The 22,370-nt window shown below is 38.1% G+C and overlaps 1 protein-coding gene across 1 annotated transcript in view; it reads right to left on the bottom strand.

The window, feature by feature from the left end:
* The window catches only part of LOC126413209 (modular serine protease-like), a 215,597-nt gene that overhangs the window by 97,652 nt on the left and 95,575 nt on the right, over positions 1–22,370 (bottom strand). Inside the window, exon 4 of the mRNA XM_050083106.1 lies at positions 17,531–17,910. Within this exon, the coding sequence (XP_049939063.1) occupies positions 17,531–17,910 (380 nt within the window). The remainder of the gene's footprint in view (positions 1–17,530; positions 17,911–22,370) is intronic.

The following is a 22,370-nucleotide window of genomic DNA, read 5'->3' as shown; positions in this document are numbered from 1 at the left end:
TCAGCTACATTCTCAGCACTGTGTATGCAGCCAGCAAAATGTAGCCACACAGTCATGAATTGTGTACCATAAACTTTACTGAATTTGCAGGAATCACAAACCTGTATCAAAATCAACATGCATTAAAATGGAACTGCATAAATTGAAGCCTGGAAACATCTGTCTGTAGGAATCATATGTGGGATATTACATAAGACATAGACCAAATAAAAATAAATAAATCCAAACATCACAAAAGGCAAATTACAGCTACACCACGTCTGCATGGATACAAATCATTAAGAAATTCTGAATGTTAAAGTCCTTAGGGCAGTAGACAGGACTGACCCCCACATTGTAAAGATTAAAATAAAATTCAACCCTTTGATACAGATAAACATCCATCAGAAAACAGAAGAAAAGTCAATCAAATGAAATTAACAAAAACAACAAATTAATGAAAATTATGAAGTACAACCACATGGGAAAGAGTCCATCAGCACCAAATCACAAGAACTGACTATTAAAATATTGACAGCAGAAGAATTCACTTCAATAAATCCCATGAAGTCAAATAATTGAAATGAAGAATGTAAATAGGCAGTAGAGAGAAGGCACAAAGTTTGGATAAACCAAAAAGACTGAAAGTCAGAGAAATCAAATTTAAGTCTAATACAATAAAGGAATTCGCCCCACTAAATCATCAGTTAATCAAAATGTTAACATATTGAAAATCCCCAGAAATGATGAAAAAAATTTCAAGAAAAGGCAACTGTGAGATTACTACAAAACTTTTGGCATATATCTCAAAAAATGTTAACCCCAACATTAATGCCGAAGGATAAATCAGGAAAGTTAGCAAGTAGTAATCAGGAAACTGCAGAGACCTTCATAGAGACATTCAACAAACTTTTTAAATTGTGATGGCCTGAAATATTTCGATTAAATACTAGCATAACTATTTTAATCATCCCTGTTCAAGTAGACCCTCCAACCATAACCAAATAGAACTCACAGTCAGAGAACTAAAAATTTAGAATCCATGCAGTGAGGACATAATCTGTGTAGAAACCTGGAGAAATGCAGGAAAACCTGTAGTCATAAATCTCTACCAACAGGTAGTCAAAATGTGGATTACAGAGTAAATTCCAGAGTACTGAATCGTGTGAATAATCTGTTCATTATTTAAAAAGGGGATGAAATCAACCCAGATAATTACAGAGGAATAACCCTTCTGGGCTTCACATACGATCTTTTTTCATATCTAATTTACAGAAAGAGTAAAAACACTCTGGAACCACAATTTAGATAATACTAAGGATGAGTTTGCCCACACAAAAGCTGATCAGACCAAATTCTCAGTGTGAAACTAATAACAAAACATTTCAAGTATAGAAACCATTAGCACTTTATTTCCGTCATATATTTTAAAAAAGTGCATGATAGTATTCATAGATTCATACATTTAAAAATCATCAGATCATACAGTTTTCATTTCAAAGTAATAGAAATCAACAAACTAACTTTGACAAACACAAATTCCATGCTGTACAGGGAAAAAATGTCAAAAGCAATCACAATAAAAACTGGTCTTAGACAAGGTGATAGTTAATCCACATTGGTTTTTGAATGTAGTGCTCCATTACATCTTGAGGATTCAGCAAAAAAGAAAACACAACTAAAAGGAAAGCTGGAGCAAAACTCTCAATAAGAACAAACTGCTTGGTGTCTCTAGGTGATTTAGCTCCCTTAGATCTTGGCATGGAAGACATTCATGCCCATATCACCAGCCTCCAAAGAATCATGTAAAAAACAGAATTATAAGTATTATTCAAGAAAAGTGAGATCACACCCAGTGAAGTCTTCATAAACAATCGAAAATATTTACATGGTTCTACAGTTTAAATGTCTAGGAAAAATTATCACTATCCAACATAGTTAATGTACAGGGCAATTATAATTAAAGTTAAACTTTCAACACATTGTAGAAATAACACCACTGGTCAGAATAATGTCAAATTGCAATGGAATATTATCGAAGAAGGGGGAAAACGTATGGCAGAAAAAAAATAGCGTGAAAATTGATCAATAGAAGGCGCTGTATGTGTCAGAATACATAAATGAAAACAACACCTGTCATGCGCATGACTGATTGAAGTTGGTATAAACATGCCGGGTACATGGCTTTTCCTCCTTTCGCATCTGCGACGCTCACCATGACAGTTCGAATGCAGGATCGTGCTCTGCTTGTAAAGCTGTGTTACAGGAATGATGACTGTGCACACATCACTCTCCAGAAGTTCCAGACACTGAAAGGTTTGAAAAAAAGGTGTTGGTATGATGACTGCCTTGGGTTTGGTGAAAATGATTCAGAAATTTGAAAAGACAGGTTCTTTTGGCGTGCGACCTGGTAAAGGGAGGAAACGAATTGATTCGACATCAGTGAAAGCAGTGGCCACAGCAATGCAAGAGGAGATGATTGGTGGTGTGAAAACATGTACTGCATAGAGAATTGCTCAAATGTTGGACATACCCATGAGAACAGTGCGTAAAATCCTACAAAACACAATTCTTTGCTATCCATTCAAAATTACCCATGTGCACGAGTCGCTTCCTATTGAACTCCCAGCAAGAGAGACCTTTGCTTTAGAATTTCTTGCTTGTATGGAACTGGACAATGATTGGCCATGGAAGATTTTGTGGACAGAAGAAGCCCACTTCTATGTGACAGGGTATGTCAAGACACACAGTTGTTGAATATGGGCAATGGAAAATCCACAAGTAAATCAACCAGTACCACTTCACCCTGAAAAAGTTACTGTGTGGTGAGGGTTTATGGCATCATTTATCATACGGCAATATTTTTTTGAAGAGGTAGGTGCTTCCAGTTCTGTTACCTGTACTGTCACTGGTAAATGTTATGTGTGTCTTTTGCACAAGCACATCATTCCAGCTCTCCAACTGCGTGAATGTGTGGATGGGATCATTTTTATGCAAGATGGCACACTTCCACACATTGCAAATCCAGTTAAGCAACAGCTGAAGTGCCATTTTGGAAATGCTAGAATTATTAGCCGCCATTTCCCTACAGCCTAGCCATCCCAATCAGCTGATCTTAATCCGTGTGATTTCTGGCTGTGGGACTATCTGAAAGATGTTGTGTTCTGTGTTCTGACTGCAAACTTAGCTGCATTGAAGGCATGTATTGTGTAACACATTCTGAATGTGACTCTGGAAACACTTCGATCAGTTTTGGAACATGCTGTTTCTCGATTTCAACTTGTTGCAGAAAATGGTGGACAGTATATTGAACATGTTTTGAGCCAGTTACACAGAAATTAATAATCCAATTTGATTTTGATTGAGGCTTTTTATACAGTTTTTGGCCTCAGGACAATTAAAAACTGATGTGATTGATGCTTTTTATGCAGTTTTTGGCCTCAGGACAATTAAAAACCGATTTTTCCCATCCGATGTGATATGACCTTGCCATGGTGGATGGGCTTATGTAACTAACAGTATCACATCTGTACACCCATACACACTGAGTAGCACAGTTTGTTAAATGTCAAACGTACACCATAGGCATAGCTGTATGATTAATTTGTCATTTGTAGTTGACACTATTAAGTTATGATGCTTACAGCACCATCTATCACTACATTTTGTAAATATTTATTTTTCTTCTGCCATGCCTGAAGAAGAGAAATTTGTTAACATCGAGTATAGATTTAAGTGTCAGGAAGTCGTTTCTGAAAGTATTTGTATGGAGTGTAGCCATGTATGGAAGTGAAACATGGACGATAACTAGTATGGACACGAAGAGAATAGAAGCTTTCGAAATGTGGTGCTACAGAAGAATGCTGAAGATAAGGTGGGTAGATCACGTAACTAATGAGGAGGTATTGAATAGGATTGGGGAGAAGAGAAGTTTGTGGCACAACTTGACTAGAAGAAGGGATCGGTTGGTAGGACATGTTTTGAGGCATCAAGGGATCACAAATTTAGCATTGGAGGGCAGTGTCGAGGGTAAAAATCGTAGAGGGAGACCAAGAGATGAATACACTAAGCAGATTCAGAAGGATGTAGGTTGCAGTAGGTACTGGGAGATGAAGAAGCTTGCACAGGATAGAGTAGCATGGAGAGCTGCATCAAACCAGTCTCAGGACTGAAGACCACAACAACAACAACAACAACCTCTTCCCCCTTCTCTGATAATATTCCGTTGCAATTTGACATTATGACCAGTGGTGTTATTTCTACAGTGGTTTTAAAGTTTAACTTTAATTATAATCACCCTGTATTGAAAGAGGAACTACCCAGCACCTCAAAACTGAAAGAAGAATCACCTGAACTTGCACAAATGAAAAATTCCATGTTGAAGAACTCTGGATAATTATCTCCAATGAAACCATCTGTAGAGAGATTGACAAAAGAAGAAAAAAATCACCTATTTCTTCATCATCTTATAAATCCAAGGAAACAGCATTTTACAATGTCTGTCGTCATAACTGCTGTCCGCTTCACGTCTGCTGTGCAGCGAGCTACCTTAATTTAAGTATTAACTGTATTTTTCTTACTTTTCACTTCTTCTTCCGTGTTTTTTTGCTTTTATGAAGCTTTAATTTTCGAGTGCTAGTAATAGTGTTCCATAGATTTCGTGTTTGTTTTGAATACATTCAGAGAGAGTCCCTTTAGTCAACCATAGTGCTAGTGCCAGTAGTCCTAGTGCTTGTTTTGAATACAGTCTCCCCAAGGGGAGTGGCGGGTTCAGCGGCGTTCACGGCGCACAAGGCGGAGGGTAAATGTGGAGGCTGGCCATGTGGCATCGCCCGCTCTTCCTGTGAGTGGACATGTGGCCACTCCTTCAGCAAGGTCCGAGCAGGCACATGGGGGGAGGGGTTTATTAGTTATTGGGAGCTCCAACGTTAGGCGGGTGATGGAGCCCCTTAGGGAAATAGCGGAAAGGTCGGGGAAGAAGGCCAGTGTTCACTCTGTCTGCTTGCCGGGGGGTCTCATCTGAGATGTGGAGGAGGCCCTGCCGGCGGCAATAGAGAGCACTGGGTGCACCCGACTGCAAATTGTTGCTCATGTCTGCGCCAATGACTCCTGCCGTCTGGGTTCAGAGGTCATCCTCAGTTCGTACAGGTGGTTGGCGGAATTGGTGAAGGCGGAAAGCCTCGCTCACGGAGTGGAATCAGAGCTAACTATTTGTAGTATCGTTCCCAGAACCGATCGCGGTCCTCCGGTTTGGAGCTGAGTGGGAGGCCTGAACCAGAGGCTCAGACGATTCTGCGGAAATCTCGGGTGCAAATTTCTCGACCTCCGCTATCGGGTGGAGAAATGTAGGGTCCCCCTGAATAGGTCAGGCATGCACTACACGCCGGAAGCGGCTACAAGGGTAGCGGAGTACGTGTGGAGTGCGCATGGGGGTTTTTTAGGTTAGAGAATTCCCTCCCTAGGCCCGACAAGACGCCTCCTGAGACGCGGCAAGGTAGGAGTAGGCAAAATGCAACAGGGAATAACAGTATTAATGTGCTAATAGTAAACTGCAGGAGCATCTATAGAAAGGTCCCAGAACTGCTCTCATTAATAAACGGTCACAACGCCCATATAGTACTAGGGACAGAAAGTTGACTGAAACCAGACATCAACAGTAATGAAATCCTAAACTCAGATTGGAAAGTATACCGCAGAGACAGGCTGGACAGTGAAGGGGGAGGCGTGTTTATAGTGATAAGAAGCGCAATAGTATCAAAGGAAATTGACGGAGATCCGAAATGTGAAATAATTTGGGTGAAGGTCACTGTTAAAGCAGGCTCAGACATGGTAATTGGATGTCTCTATAGGCCCCCTGGCTCAGCAGCTATTGTGGCTGAACACCTGAAGGATAATTTGGAAAATATTTTGAGTAGATTTCCCCACCATGTTATAGTTCTGGGTGGAGATTTTAATTTAGCGGATATAGACTGGGAGACTCAAACGTTCATAACGGGTGGCAGGGACAAAGAATCCAGTGAATTTTTTTTAAGTGCTTTATCTGAAAACTACCTTGAGCGGTTAAACAGAGAGCCGACTCGTGGCGATAACATATTAGACCTTCTGGTGACAAACAGCCCCAAACTATTTGAAACAGTTAACGCAGAACAGGGAATCAGCGATCATAAAGTGGTTACTGCATCGTTGATTTCAGCCGTAAATAGAAATATTAATAAAGATAGGAAGATTTTTCTGTTTAGCAAAAGTGACAAAAAGCAGATTACAGAGTACCTGACGGCTCAACACAAAAGTTTTGTCTCAAGTACAGATAGTGTTGAGGATCAGTGAACAAAATTCAAAACCATCGTACAATATGCGTTAAACGAGTATGTGCCAAGCAAGGTCGTAAGAGATGGAAAAGAGCCACCGTGGTACAACAACCGAGTTAGGAAACTGCTGCGGAAGCAAAGGGAACTTCACAGCAAACATAAACATAGCCAAAGCCTTGCTGACAAACAAAAATTACGCGAAGCGAAATGTAGTGTCAGGAGGGCTATGCGAGAGGCGTTCAATGAATTTGAAAGTAAAGTTCTATGTACTGACTTGGCAGAAAATCCTAAGAAATTTTGGTCTTATGTCAAAGCGGAAGGTGGATCAAAACAAAATGTCCAGACACTCTGTGACCAAAATGGTACTGAAACAGAGGATGACAGACTAAAGGACGAAATACTAAATGTCTTTTTCCAAAGCTGTTTCACAGAGGAAGACTGCACTGTACTTCCTTCTCTAGATTGTTGCACAGATGACAAAATGGTAGAAATTGAAATAGATGACAGAGGGATAGAGAAACAATTAAAATCGCTCAAAAGAGGAAAGGCTGCTGGACCTGATGGGATACCAGTTCGATTTGCCCCCCTTCTTGCAGAGGTGTACCTTAGGTACGCTCTAGAAGAGCGTAGCATTCCAAAGGATTGGAAAAGGGCACAGGACATCCCTGTTTTCAAGAAGGGATGTCGAACAGATGTGCAGAACTATAGACCTAGACGTCGATCAGTTGCAGAATTTTGGAACATGTATTATGTTCGAGTATAATGACTTTTCTGGAGACTAGAAATCTACTCTGTAGGAATCAGCATGGGTTTTGAAAAAGACGGTCGTGTGAAACTCAGCTCGCGCTATTCATCCACGGGACTCAGAGGGCCATAGACACGGGTTCACAGGTAGATGCCGTGTTTCTTGACATCCGCAAGGCGTTCGATACAGTTCCCCACAGTCGTTTAATGAACAAAGTAAGAGCATATGGACTATCAGACCAATTGTATGATTGGACTGAAGTGTTCCTAGATAACAGAATGCAGCATGTCATTCTCAATGGAGAGAAGTCATCCGAAGTAAGAGTGATTTCAGGTGTGCCGCGGGGGAGTGTCATAGGACCGTTGCTATTCACAATATACATAAATGATCTTGTGGATGATATCGGAAGTTCACTGAGGCTTTTTGCAGATGATGCTGTGGTGTATCAAGAGGTTGTAACAATGGAAAATTGTACTTAAATACAGGAGGATCTGCAGTGAATTGACGCATGTTGCAGGGAATGGCAATTCAATCTCAATGTAGAAAAGTGTAATGTGCTGCGAATACATAGAAAGATAGATCCCTTATCATTTAGCTGCAAAATAGTAGGTCAGCAACTGGAAGCAGTTAATTCCATAAATTATCATGCATTAGAAGTGATTTAAAATGGAATGATCATATAAAGTTGATCGTCGGTAAAGCAGATGCCAGACTGAGATTCATTTGAAGAATCCTAAGGAAATGCAATCCGAAAACAAAGGAAGTAGGTTACAGTACGCTTGTTCGCCAACTGCTTGAATACTGCTCAACAGTGTGGGATCCGTACCAGATAGGGTTCATAGAAGAGATAGAGAGGATCCAACGGAGAGCAGCGCACTTTGTTACAGGATCATTTAGTAATCGCGAAAGCGTTACGGAGATGATAGATAAACTCCAGTGGAAGACTCTGCAGGAGAGACACTCAGTAGCTTGATACGGGCTTTTGTTAAAGTTTCGAGAACATACCATTACTGAAGAGTCAAGCAGTATATTGCTCCCTCCTACGTATATCTCGCGAAGAAACCATGAGGATAAAATCAGAGAGATTAGAGCCCACACAGAAGCATACCGACAATCCTTCTTTCCGTGAACAATACGAGACTGGAATAGGAGGGAGAACCGATAGAGGTACTCAGGGTACCCTCCGCCACACACCGTCAGGTGGCTTGCGGAGTATGGATGTAGATGTACATGTAGATGTGATGAGAAATGTTAGAAAGAAGGCAGGAGGACAATAGATCTGAAAAATTCAACAATATCTGAAAGCAATTGGACTCAAAAAAACGCATACAGAGAACAATAGTAAAAAAATAATATTCTTCTTAACAACAATGCATTTTCAGCAGAAATGAGTCACAGAAGGGCTACAGAGATTGCACGTTAATTGAGAAAAATCATAATCAAAATTAATGAAATGGTACTGGGTGGGCAGCAAGAAACAGGCTGTACAACCTTCAAAGAGAAATTGAATGTGAAATGACTCAAGTAGCCCAGTGTTGCCAAACAAGTTAATAAAAATAATAATACAGACGGATGTTTTCAAAGATGGCATAATCCATGAGTTAGTTTGAGTTTTATAGTTGAGTTATGAGATGGTATACATTAGGGTACTGGAATCAATTTTTTATTATTATTTATAATTAATAAGTTAATTTTTGCTGGTATTTTATTTTACCTTCACTTGAACATTCATTTTACATAAATTATGTATGTAAAAAGTTTGAACTTTTCCTCATTACAGAAACAGTGAAAGTACTGAGCAGAAGGTCAAGGAACAAGAGTGGCAGGATGTTTATAGTGCCAAAAACATAGATGATAAATACCATGCTGTCCTTAACACATTTCTCATGCGCTTTGAGAGTTGCTTTCCATTAGAATGTTCTAAACGGGGTATTAGTAGTAATAGGCTAACTAGTGGGATAAGGATATCTTGTAGAACAAAGTGAGAATTATATCAAAATGTTAGAAGTAGTCACATTCAAGTTACAGTAGCCCATTACAAACAGTATTGTAAGGTGCTAAAAATGTTATTAGGAAGGCAAAGAGTATGTGGTATGCAAACAGAATAGTTAATTCGCAGGATAAAATTAAAACCATATGGTCAGTTGTGAGGGACGTGTCTGGTCAGCAGCACAAGATTGACGATATAAAGTCAGTTCACAATAAAAATATTTCTGTTACTGATAAATCGGATATATGTACAGTATTTAACAATCATTTTCTGAGCATTGCTGGTGAATTAAATAAAAATTTAGTTTCTACAGAAAATCATATAACTTTCTTGGCAAATGCCTTTTCGAGATTGATGTCTGAAATACTCCTCTGTGATACAGGTAAGAGGGAGATTGAGTCATAATTAAATCACTGAAGACTAAGGACTCTCATGGTTATGATGGTGTGTCTAGCAGAATATTAAAGTACTGTGCTGCACAAGTTAGCCTTGAATTTAGCCATATCTGTAATTTTTCCTTAGGAATGGTCAGTTTCCTGAGCAATTAAAGCACTCAGCAGTAAAGCTGCTTTATTGAAAGGGATAATGTAGATAATTTTAGACCCATTTCTATGCCATCAGTGTTTGCAAAAGTTATTGGAAAGGCTGTGTATGTAAGGATAATTGATTATTTTATATCACACGATTTGCTATCAAATGTACAGTTTGGCTTTGGAAGTCATTTAACAACTGAGAATGCTATATTCTATTTCCTCTGTGAGGTACTGGATGGGCCTAATTCTGATGTACATTCTCATACTATCTACTATTTTTTTTTTCCTTACATAAATTTCTGTTCCAAACATTGGCATGTTTTCCATTATTCTTACTGCTTGTTTCCCATTACAAATTTTATAATGTTGTGTTCAACTACATTCTCATCTAAGAATCTCATTTCTTGCACTGCTAAGATTTGCCTATTGTTCTTCTGTAGAAATATTACATTTAATGTTCCAAAGCAGTACTTCTTTTTGAACTTTTACTTAGAAGACTTTTCACTATAGTCCATCTCTTCATCACCTCAAATGTTGGGACTGCTCAGAGCCATAGGTCCCAATGCATTACAAGATGTAATTGTGGATTCCTCACCAGAGTTACCACCTGGGGTAGTGCATCCATTGTGTGAACTTTCCGTTTTGTGATTTGAAATTGTAAATTGTAGAGAGTAGGAAATCTAAGGTCATTCTTGAATTCTCAAAATAACACTAGGTTGTTAGCCTGGAATATTACTGATCCAACCACCAGACCCTTTACTGATTGGGATTTCTTATTTTCCTCAAAATCTCTCTCTTCTTCCCCTTATTTTCTCTGACTCTTCTGAGATTTTCAGCATTCCCCTTTCTTCTGCTGTATTGGTAACTTTTTATCATTTTCTTGTATTCTTCTCTGTAGTTGAGCTCTAGCACATTTGTCAGTGTGTAATTGCTTCTCTGCTTTTCTTTCCTCTCCATCTTGCTTCTCATCTACAAACACTTGTGTTTGCTTGAATACTTATCTCATACATGATGATGTAATGAAAAAATTTCACATACAATCTAGCTCACTGTATGTGAAGAAAATACTCTTTCACTATACAGGGCTATTACAAATGATTGAAGCGATTTCATAAATTCACTGTAGCTCCATTCATTGACATATGGTCACGACACACTACAGATACGTAGAAAAACTCATAAAGTTTTGTTTGGCTGTAGCCGCACTTCATGTTTCTGCCGCCAGAGTGCTCGAGAGTGCAGTGAGACAAAATGGTGACAGGAGCTGAGAAAGCGTATGTCGTGCTTGAAATGCACTCACATCAGTCAGTCATAACAGTGCAACGATACTTCAGGATGAAGTTCAACAAAGATCCACCAACTACTAACTCCATTTGGTGATGGTATGCGCAGTTTAAAGCTTCTGGATGCCTCTGTAAGGGGAAATCAACGGGTCGGCCTGCAGTGAGCGAAGAAACGGTTGAACGCGTGCGGGCAAGTTTCACGCGTAGCGCGACGAATAAAGCAAGCAGGGAGCTAAACGTACCACAGCCGATGGTTTGGAAAATCTTACGGAAAAGGCTAAAGCAGAAGCCTTACCATTTACAATTGCTACAAGTCCTGACACCCGATGACAAAGTCAAACGCTTTGAATTTTTGGCGCGGTTGCAACAGCTCATGGAAGAGGATGCGTTCAGTGTGAAACTTGTTTTCATTGATGAAGCAAGATGTTTTCTTAATGGTGAAGTGAACAGACACAATGTGCGAATCTGGGCGGTAGAGAATCCTCACGCATTCATGCAGCAAATTCGCAATTCACCAAAAGTTAATGTGTTTTGTGCAATCTCACGGTTTAAAGTTTACAGCCCCTTTTTCTTTCGCGAAAAAAACGTTACAGGACACGTGTATCTGGACATGGTGGAAAATTGGCTCATGCCACAACTGGAGACCAACAGCGCCGACTTCATCTTTCAACAGGATGGTGCTCCACCGCACTTCCATCATGATGTTTGGCATTTCTTAAACAGGAGATTGGAAAACCGATGGATCGGTCGTGGTGGAGATCATGATCAGCAATTCATGTCATGGTCTCCAAGCTCTCCCGACTTAACCCCATGTGATTTCTTTCTGTGGGGTTATGTGAAAGATTCAGTGTTTAAACCTCCTCTACCGAGAAATGTGCCAGAACTGCGAGCTCGCATCAACGATGCTTTCGAACTCATTGATGGGGACATGCTGCGCCGAGTGTGGGAGGAACTTGATTATCGGCTTGATGTCTGCCGAATCACTAAAAGGGCACATATCGAACATTTGTGAATACCTAAAAAAACTTTTTGAGTTTTTGTATGTGTGTGCAAAGCATTGTGAAAATATCTCAAATAATAAAGTTATTGTAGAGCTGTGAAATCACTTCAATCATTTGTAATAACCCTGTAATTGATGAAAAAGAATAGTTGAGATAGAAGAGGATTATTCATTTACTGATTGGTGAAACAAAGTAACTGTAATGGAACCAGTAACAAAAATAAAAAGAAAGAATGACTTAAAATTTAGTTTCTTAAACATTAAAGCATTTGTGTCATAAGTAGTGTAGCTGTTGGCATAATACCTCAGGACAGAGAAAACTTAGTGGATGAACCAGACAGATTGTGTCCTTTGGTCTGTTACTGCTCTCACAAACCTTCACTAAGTCTTTTACACTGGAAATGCATGTGGTACTGGGTGAGTGCAGATAGTGGACATCTGCCACTTTCAGGAAGATGGCAATACTCCTGACAGAAGAAGATGATTAACATTGGCTAAACAAAACAAGGATACCATTTGCTATCCTATGGCCATCAAGGAAGATGAGACTGAATATTTCAAACTGATATTTAGATTCAATCAGAGATTTGTTGGAACTGTTTTGAATCTTGGTTTGCAAATGTTTAGTACAGTTTGACTACTGTCACTTTCCCACAGAAAAATTCCAACTAGGTGTCAAAAGATACTTGTGTTCCTGGGCTAAGACTGCATGCTTCAAAGTCACAACCAATCACTCTGTAGCCACCATTTTTGTTCTTCAGTGCAAGTGTACACTTGGAAGCTAGAGATACCCTACAAAGTTCAGGGGCTTCATATGAGCTGTATTGCCACAATGAAGACTTTTCTTTGGAACTAGCAAGCGAGTGTTGCATGGATAAGGTCAATGAAGGCCCTATTATTATATGACATGACAATGTGAAAGGATGCTGTGGACATACTATCTCATCAGAAGCATCTGAACATCCCTACGTGCAGTGAAAATAACCAATGAATGTCTCAAGAGATGGACTCACAAGGATAAATAAATAGATGCGGTAGGTGGATGGGGGGGAGAAGCAATAACAGCAGGCTGGGTTGGCCAGGAGAGCTAGGTGACTTTGAATGTGGACTACTCATTGGATGTCACCTGAGCAACAAAGCCATTTGGGACAATCCAATCACACTGAAGCTGCCCGAGTTGACTGCTGGTGATGAGACTGTGAAGTGGGGAAAAGTGAAGGAAAAAGCACAACTAAAGCCAAACCTCACATACTGATAGAGGTTGTAAAAAATTTAGAGACAGTGATTGATTGTATCAGCATAGCAGTGCACCCTTCATAAATCACCATCTGTGAGGCAATGGTTTGTTGGCAATAACTTCCCTGAAACAGACTAGCTTGTCTTGAGTCCCAACCTGAATCCAATGGAACATCTCTGGAATGAGTTACAATGTCAACTTCTCTCCAGATCCCAGTGTCCAATATCATTATTCTCTCTGCTTGCAGCTATTGAAGAATGGGCTGCCATTCTTACACAGATATTCAGACATCTCACTGAAAGTGTTCCCAGCACATTTCAAGCCACTCTAAAAGTTAAGGGAGGTCATGCACCATATTAAGGTCCTCTATTGCAGATACCAACAGTTTAACATTAATTAAGCACTGATTAAAGCATGAGACTTGGGGAAATATCTTGAGGATGACACTGAAAAGAAAATAAAAATGTTTGTTGATAAACTGTACCATTATTTCAACGTTGCCTTTACCCTGAAAAGACATACAAAAAAATCATCAAAAAGCATTAGCTACAAATAATGAATCACCTTTTACTAGAAAAAAAATTACATGTAAGCCAAATTAACACATCTGTGTGCAAAAAGTTACTTTCCATATGGGAAATAAACTTTATAAAAAACTTCACAAAAACCTAAAAGCTCGCACTAAGGTCAAAACCTCTGGAAAACTTCTAAAGTCATATTTACAGCACCATTGCTTTTACTCCATTGAAGAATATTTAAATGTATGAAGTGGCTATTTAAATACTTAGCGCATAAAGTGTTTTATTGTAACATTAAAAAAGAATGCCTAGAAGTCACTTTCAGATGTGTACTTACACTTGACTTGTCCTATATTTTATGCAAAAGATGTTTTTGTAGACAACAGGAGCAACAAATACAGTACAATCACTGAGTGAATAATTACCCCTGTCCAACCAGGAAAACACTTTATATAGAAAGTAAGACAAACAGTGATCCAAACTTCCAAAGGAACTTTAATAGGCGTAAAAATCCTCAAGAAGGTCATAAGTAATGCAAAACTGGTCTCTAACCAGTTTACTGTAAACTCAGGTAACATGAGTAAAGCACTTTTGGACACTGTCAATGGCACCACACAAACCAAAGCCAAATAGGTCTCACCTGAATATCTCCAGGTAAATGAAACAAAAATCTCTGATGTAAACCAGATTAGTGAACATTTTACCTTACTTTTTGAAAGACTGTCAATAATCTAGTGCCAGGAATCACTATGCCAGTAGTGTCATGCAACCCTATATTCCCAACATCAGACAGGTCAATTTTTCTGATCCCAGTAACTGAACACGAGGTACTAAACATCATGAGAGTCAGGAAATAATAATTTTAATGTGGAGTTAAAACAAGCTGTAACAAGGACCCAAAGTCAGAAACATGTATGTAATCAAGGCATCGAACTTTTTAATGCACTACCAAAACATATCAAAGAGCTGGAAAATGAGGATAAATTTGAAACTGCTTGACAAATTTTTACAGTGTAAGTGAATTTCTACGCTCAACTGTATTAGAAATAAAGAACCACATGCTTGACAAATGTTATTACAGCATAAGTGAACATCTCTGTGCAACTCTATAAGAATATATGATTAAATTAATGTGAGAAATGAAATTACATCAATGAATATGTCTCTCAAGCACATAAGAAGATTAAGAACCATATGCTTAACAAATGTCACTACAGTATAAGTGAATAGCTCTGCTCAACTGTATAAGAATATAATATATCATAAATGTGACAAATGAAATCACAACATCAAGGAACAGGCCCGTCAAGCGTATAAGAAATTATGTTATAAAAACACTTATTAGTTGTATATTGTATTAAACATAAGATAGATTCATACGAATTCAGCACAGAAAAAATGTTTGTAAAGATATTATATAGATGTTGAAATGTATCCTGACAAATCCTATATCACAAATGTGATCATTGGGATGATAAATAAATAAATAAAAATTATTTATTGAAGAATGTGTCTGGCTATGAAATGCAATCAATAGCTCAGTAAGCAGAGGATGTTTCACAAAAGTACTAAACACCTTGAAAGTAATTGCAATCTTCAAACAGGGGGACAGTCATGATGTAAACTATTATTGTCCAATTTTCATACTTCCAGCTATATCCAAGATGTTTGAGGAAGTCATATGCAGTATAATCACAACATTTCTAGAAAAAATAGAGTGGTTGACCTAACATTAATTTGGATTTAGGAAAGGCAACTGTTAATGATGTACTCTTTGTTAGAATAAGATACCATCAGAGGTAGAGCAAATAACTGGTTTAAATCCTATATCATCAACCAAAAGGAAATGGCAGAAATTACAAGCCTTGACTCTATAAAAAAAATTATTCCGACAAGGCCCTGATAAGCTGTGGAGCCCCTCACGGTGGGTACTGAGCCCTCTTCCCTTCCTACTCTTTATCAATGGCCTTCTTCTAAATCTCCTTAATGCATCTCCTGTGTTGTTTGCAGATGGCACAAATCTGATCTTCCAGCTGGACTCAGCTTTGCAATTGAAGTTCAAAATAAATAACACAACTGACAAACTCCTTTCATGGCTCCACTAGAATGAATCACTGTTAAAGGAAAACAAGATAGTTCATATGCTCTTCTACCCATCCTGAAACCATTCTGCCTATATGGAACTCCTACAGATCGATGGCTAAAAACTGAACTAGTAACAGAAACAAATATATTTCCAATCACTTGTGTTTATGTTCTAGAGACAGTTTCTTTTCTCAGAGAAAATCTGGATCCCCTTAAAATATGGGCAGCCTAGTTCTCAATAAACTATGCCTATCAATCACAAGAAAGCAATAGCTTCACGAAGAAACTTAACAATTTATTAATGAAACATCCTTTTTATTTTGTTGATGAGTACCTGAAGACTAACTTGCATTAATGACTTGACATTATCCTCCCCCTCACAGTGCTCAACAGTGCTTATAATTAAATTTTAAGCTTGCCTCCAGCTTCAGGCAGAATTTCATTTGTCACTGTTTTTTGAGTTATACAGAAATACTATGCAGTCTTTTGGTCTGCTGCATTGTATATGTCTTTTAAGAACATTATGTAATTATGATCCCAAAAATACTGCTACATCAGATCATTTTATTCATTACAATAAGCCTTCTTCAGCAAATAGCCATTGTCAGCTTATCTGGAAGTACATTATTTCTAATATTATAGGTAAATATTAATTAGAAATATTATTATGAAATTTGTTGTGTATGAGACGTTGGTTTAACATCCACTTGCTATCATAATTCTGTCTCTGTCTCTTAGTTTTAATTACACTCCATTAGTGTTCTTGGAGTAATAACAGTTTGTTATACTAGATATGACTCATCATATGATATAATTTTCAGATTGTCTTTATATCAGACCGTAAGTCATGTCTAGTATAACAAACTGTTATTACTCCAAGAACACTAATGAAGCATAATTAAAACAAAGAAACAGTGACAGAACCATGATAATGAATGGATGTCTAACCCATATGACATTTGTAACAAAGTTTATAATAATGTTTCTTGATTAATAATTATTTATCTGTAATGTTAGAAATATTCTATCAAAATTATGTGTCATGTATTACCAATAACTTAATGATGGCTATTTGCTGAATTGTAACAAATAAAAAATCTGACTTACCAGAATTTTTTAAATCATAATTACAGAATATTATGCTTGCAATCATAAGTAACTAGCTGTCTTAATGCAATATGGTCTACATGCAATTCATACTTTGCTGTCCACATGCAGGGCTGTATTGCGTGGAATCTTCTACCCACTGCTTGAGTAGCACTTGATATCAAGCATATCACATACCAAAGGAGGACACTTGAGTTGAAACAGTAACTGAAGTTTGTATTAGACTTAGGTAACACACAATTTATAGGTTGGAATATCGACAATATAAGAAAAACATAGATTGCTACTTATGGTAATGATACGTTAAGTTGCAAACATGAACAACAATAAAACATTTACTCATTATTTTTTGGCAACAGCCTTCATCAGAAAAGGAAACATACACACACATTCATTCCACAAGCAAACACTCCCCATGCACACATGACCGTCATCTCCAGCAGCTCAGACTGGAATGCCATTCCACTCCAAGCTGCTGGAGATGGCAGTCATGTGCATGTAAGGTGTGTTTGCTTGTGTGAATGAATGTGTGTTTCCTTTTCTGATGAAGACCATGATCAAAAGCTAATGTGTAAATGACTTTTCATTACTTGTGCCAGCAACTTAAATTGTCATCTTCATGGTAAATAGCAATTTATCTTTTCCTTATAATGCTGATACTGTTGTACATAATGAGTAGTAATTTCATATTATCTAAAAAGCCAGATAAGCTATTACACAACTTAAATGACATATTAGACAATACCATGATTTAATGTGCTGGAGGTAGAATATTCCCTATTCTTCTCACAAACTGGTGGCGGTGGAGTAAAGGCCTCATCAAGGCAATAGGAATCATTGGGCCCACTTATATGATATCCTTCATCACAGAAGAATTCCAGCTGTGTGCCAGAAGGTACTTGTGCTCCTGGTGCAAACCCACAAAATTGGGAGTCACAGCCAATCACTTTGTAGCCACCATTTTTGTGTTTGAGTGGAAGTGTGCACTTGAGGGCTGGAGATGTTCCACACAGCTCAGGGGCTTCATCTGAGCCATCACCTTCACACTGGATGGTACCATCACAAGCTGCATTCACATCAACACAGGCACCATATGCACAGCGGAAGAAGGCATCAGAGGAGCACCTGAAAGATGGATTAAGATTGTCTTAATACATAAAGCTACCACGTATCACCATCTGTGCACAAGAATAACACATTCTAACTACTGTCTACATCCGTAAAATAAAATGTTGTAACAAGTATTAAGATTAAGGTATATAACACATCCAAAAAATGTGAAACTCTCTGTTCAATGTGCTGCATATATATATGAAGTTCTTCGGTTTTTTGGGATGCACTTTTTTACAGTCATGTCGCAAAAATGTTTAAAAAATGTACCCTCGGCCTAAAAAATGAGAAGACCAATATTATATTTAAGAAAACAGTCATACTGTTGGCTATCTAAGATATCTGACTCTACATTGCAGCTTTCAAAAGCAAACAAAGCAAGTAATTATTTTCTTTTATAATATTTCAATTCTCTCTCAGCACACTCAATCTTATTGTAACAAAAGTAATCTCCAGAACTGGAAACTGTTGCACTTGGGCCTTATACATGTGTTTCTCATTATGTGCTTCAGAAAGACAGCTGTCTTCCATTCCAACATGACTAAAGTTCATCAGTACCAAGATCATCAAACAAATGGTATTGCCGGTTGGGACATGTCAGTTTTCAGCAATGTAGAATATTTACAGTGAGACTGACATTATCCAAGAAGCTGTTACTTGGTGTGGAAAAGAGTTACTATGAGTATTCATTGAGCAAAGCCACTGAATCTCAAACATGAGTTTAAAAAAATAAAAAAAAATAAAAAAATCAACATAAATGGGTCATGTACTTGCAATGAATGACCATTGCAAGTAATAGTGGAAGGGCTACAGCTATAAATAAGCAGGGAAACACCTCTTTGGATGTCAGCATTGAGACACCTTATAATTACCTATAGGATAACAAAACACTGTTATGTCTTTCTTCCTCTTTATATACTGTATGTGACATTTATTTGCAGAGAGATTCAACTACCACACTCTGCATAAGATATCAAACCTTTACACATCTTGCTGCTGTTTTCTGGCATTGCACATTTCCTACATACAACAGCTTCATCTGTAAGCATCATCATTAACAAACAGCTTTATAAAGCATTCTACATTATCCACCTGACGAATATGCAAGAATGTCACACATGCCCATGCACCCGCAAGTTTATGGAATCATTTGTTTCACACTGCAAACAAATTTTTTAGTAGATTTTAAATGTTGTGTGTCCATTCAATATACTGGTCCAACATTATTTTAATGCAATAATAGTTTTGAAGATGTGTTAACAGGGACAGGGACAGCGAAACATAATGAATAGCAATCATTCCAGCAGTGACTCAGTAGCATTGCCGGACGGCAGTACTACGAACACAGTGAGGCACAAACCAGCACACAAGCAGCGGATTACGTAGTCACTGCTGGAGTACTTGTTATTTCTTCTAATTTTCCACCCCTGTTAAAACATATCTTCAAAGCTAATATCACACTAAACTAATCGGGAACTGGCACATTGAAAGGACACACTAAATTCTGATTTAAGAAACATCTCATTCATACTGACAAACAAACTAATGTTTTTCATCAACATTGTAAGTCAAATGAAGCATGCAATGAGCAGGATTTGTTTGCGCTGATTCCATCTACAAAGTGCATGAAATAAATTTCAAATATCTGACAAAACCCAATGGAAAAAATCTCCTGACAACTTTTAGGAGACAGATATGGTGTCTTATCCTGTAACACTACCATGTGTTACACTCAAAATTAGTTTTCTATCCATAGTCACAATTTAATGGGAACTACATTTCAGTGAGTGCCAAGTTCTTGTTGTTAAGTGAGATAAAATAACTTTTTATGTTACATCATACACCTGAAGAGCTAACCCCATAGGCTTAATTTTTGCTGATCATAAGTAATGAAAATCAGTGTCATGTAAAGTGATTTAATTCTATTTTTAAGTGTGTAATCTGTGTTGTGATGCATGATAAGTGTGGATGTCACTGTAGGATAGTCAAAGAGGGAGTGGTATGCGTAGACTGCGGATTGGAATTTGAGTGGGGTGATGGTAGTTGGGAGCTGAAAGGGGAACTCAACAAAGCTCTCCAATGGCATTGTAGGCTTTGCAAAAAGGACAAGAGAATCACTGAGCAGGAGGCAAAGATTTGTGCCCTTCAGGCTGAATTAGATCACATAAAATTTGAAATAGATAGGTTGAAGGGGGAAAAAGATCTTGGGAATTGGGTAAAGAAAAAAAGCAATGGGTGAAAGAAAAACAGCTCTTCAATCTCATCTACAGTTGAGCCAACAGTATCAAATGAATTTTACTGTTACCTGAAGTAGGAGGGGAAGGTCATAGAAGTGGGCAACAGACTTCTAGCAAAGAAACTCAGTTTAGGTCAGTACCGAAAGAGAGTAGCAAGAGAAGAGTCATGGTATTAGGTAGTAGTCATGAGAGGGGTGTAGGCCAGACGGTACAGGACAAATTACAGACAGGATACCAGGTCACAAGTATTGCGAAGTCAAGTGCTAGCCTTAGCCAGGTGACAGAGGTCATAGGGAATTTGTGGAAAGGTTTTGCCAAAGAGGATCAGGTTATTACAGTTGGTGGAACATGGAACAGCACAACTAAGAACAGTGATTACAGCATTAGGGGTGACCTGGATAAAAAAACAGGAGTAGCAACTAAACACACAAATTCGAGTTTTGCAGAGATCCTGCAGCGCCATGACCAGCCCTGGGTAAGCATTGTTGTAAGACATGTGAACACTGAGTTGAGCTGGCTGCTGCTTACTGAAACAAAATCTGAAACAAAATGAGGACAGGGCCAACTGCTGCAACTGGGAGATAGGAATACATTAGACATGGCCTACACCTGAATAGGAGAGGGAAATATAGGTTGGCTGAGCTCCTTTCAGTTAATATAAGTTAATATACAGGGGGCTACCATCATACGTAGTGACGTCCCTGTAGTTACTGGTGTCAGAGGGGCACCTTCTTTATGTTTGAGGGGGATTCAGGCACACTGTTTTGAAAGAAGTGAAAAATAACAGAAGAGCCCCACAAAATGCTTAAAAATGCACATAAAAGTAAGGTTAGCTTGATTCATCAAAATATTAGAGGATTGAGTAGTAGGGAAGAAGAGCTTCTCATCCATTTGGAAAATATAGAGACCTCTGAAAAGATAATCATCCTATGCCTGTCTGACCACCTCATAACCATTGGGTTAAATAAGTGATGTATAAAAAATTACACTATTGCAGTTTACCCATGAACAAAAAACATAGGGAACAGAGGAGTTGTTACATATATTAAGATGGAAGACAATTTCAGAAACATTAAGACAAGTGGATTTTGTAGTGATCAGCACACAGAAGTGTGTACTTATGAACTAATGCTGAAAAATACTTCACTTCTATTTGTAACCGTATATAGACCTCTGGTGGGAGATTTTGGATTCCTTACTGTGCTACCTATCAGCAGCAGCAAGCAATTAACAGTCTGTGGTGACTTCAATGTGGATTTTCTAAATGATTCTGACAGGAAAAATGATCTGAAAACCTAACTTGGATCCTACAATTTGGTCTCAGTATTTAATTTTTGACGCACGGCATTAGCCGAGCAGTCTAAGGTGCTGCAGTCATGGACTGTGCGGCTGGTCCCGGCAGAGGTTTGAGTCCTCCCTCGGGCATGGGTGTGTGTGTTTGTCCTTAGGATAATTTAGGTTAAGTAGTGTGTGAGCTTAGGGACTGATGACCTTAGCAGTTAAGTCCCATAAGATTTCACACACATTTGAACATAATTAATTTTCCAACATGTGTGGATAAAGACAGTAGAACTCTAAATGATAATGTTTTCTTTTATGAAGCTCAAAGTAAGGAAATAACTGTTTACCCAGTAACAAATGTTATCTCTGATCATGATACACAGTTACTTAAGATAAATAAAATGCATCTTACAGTATGGATATTCCTCAGTGGAAATAAGTTAGAATAATTAATGATACCAGGACAAATATTTTTTAGATTAGTTTACTGGAGATGACACAGGGTGCATTTTATAATGAATAAAATGCTAACATAAAATTTAGTCTGTTCTATGATAAATTCATATTATTATTTGAAAGTTAGCTTTCCACATAAGCTAATCAGAATGGACATGAAACAGCCAGGTAGGAAACCATGAATCACTAGAAGGATTAAAGTGTCTTGTGAAACAAAAAGACAAATTTACCTTTCAGCAAGAACAAGTAGAGATCTTGCAGTAGTTGCACACTACAAGAGCTACTCAAAATGACTATAAAAAGGTTCCTAAAAATCAAAGAACATGCACACAGTGTCAGAAATCAGTAATTCTTACAACAGACTTAAGCCAACAATCCTGCTGGAGGAGCATCCACAACAGAACATAAGAGCAGAGGTTGAAAGGTTTCAGGCTCTTACAAACCTATCATCAGGTGTTATACTGAAAATAAAGAGACCAGAGCTAATAGTTTTTACATGCA

Source organism: Schistocerca serialis, chromosome 7 (genome assembly GCF_023864345.2).
Source record: "Schistocerca serialis cubense isolate TAMUIC-IGC-003099 chromosome 7, iqSchSeri2.2, whole genome shotgun sequence".
In the NCBI taxonomy this organism is placed as follows: Eukaryota; Metazoa; Arthropoda; class Insecta; order Orthoptera; family Acrididae; genus Schistocerca; species Schistocerca serialis.
This window is presented reverse-complemented; position numbering and strand designations above follow the sequence as displayed.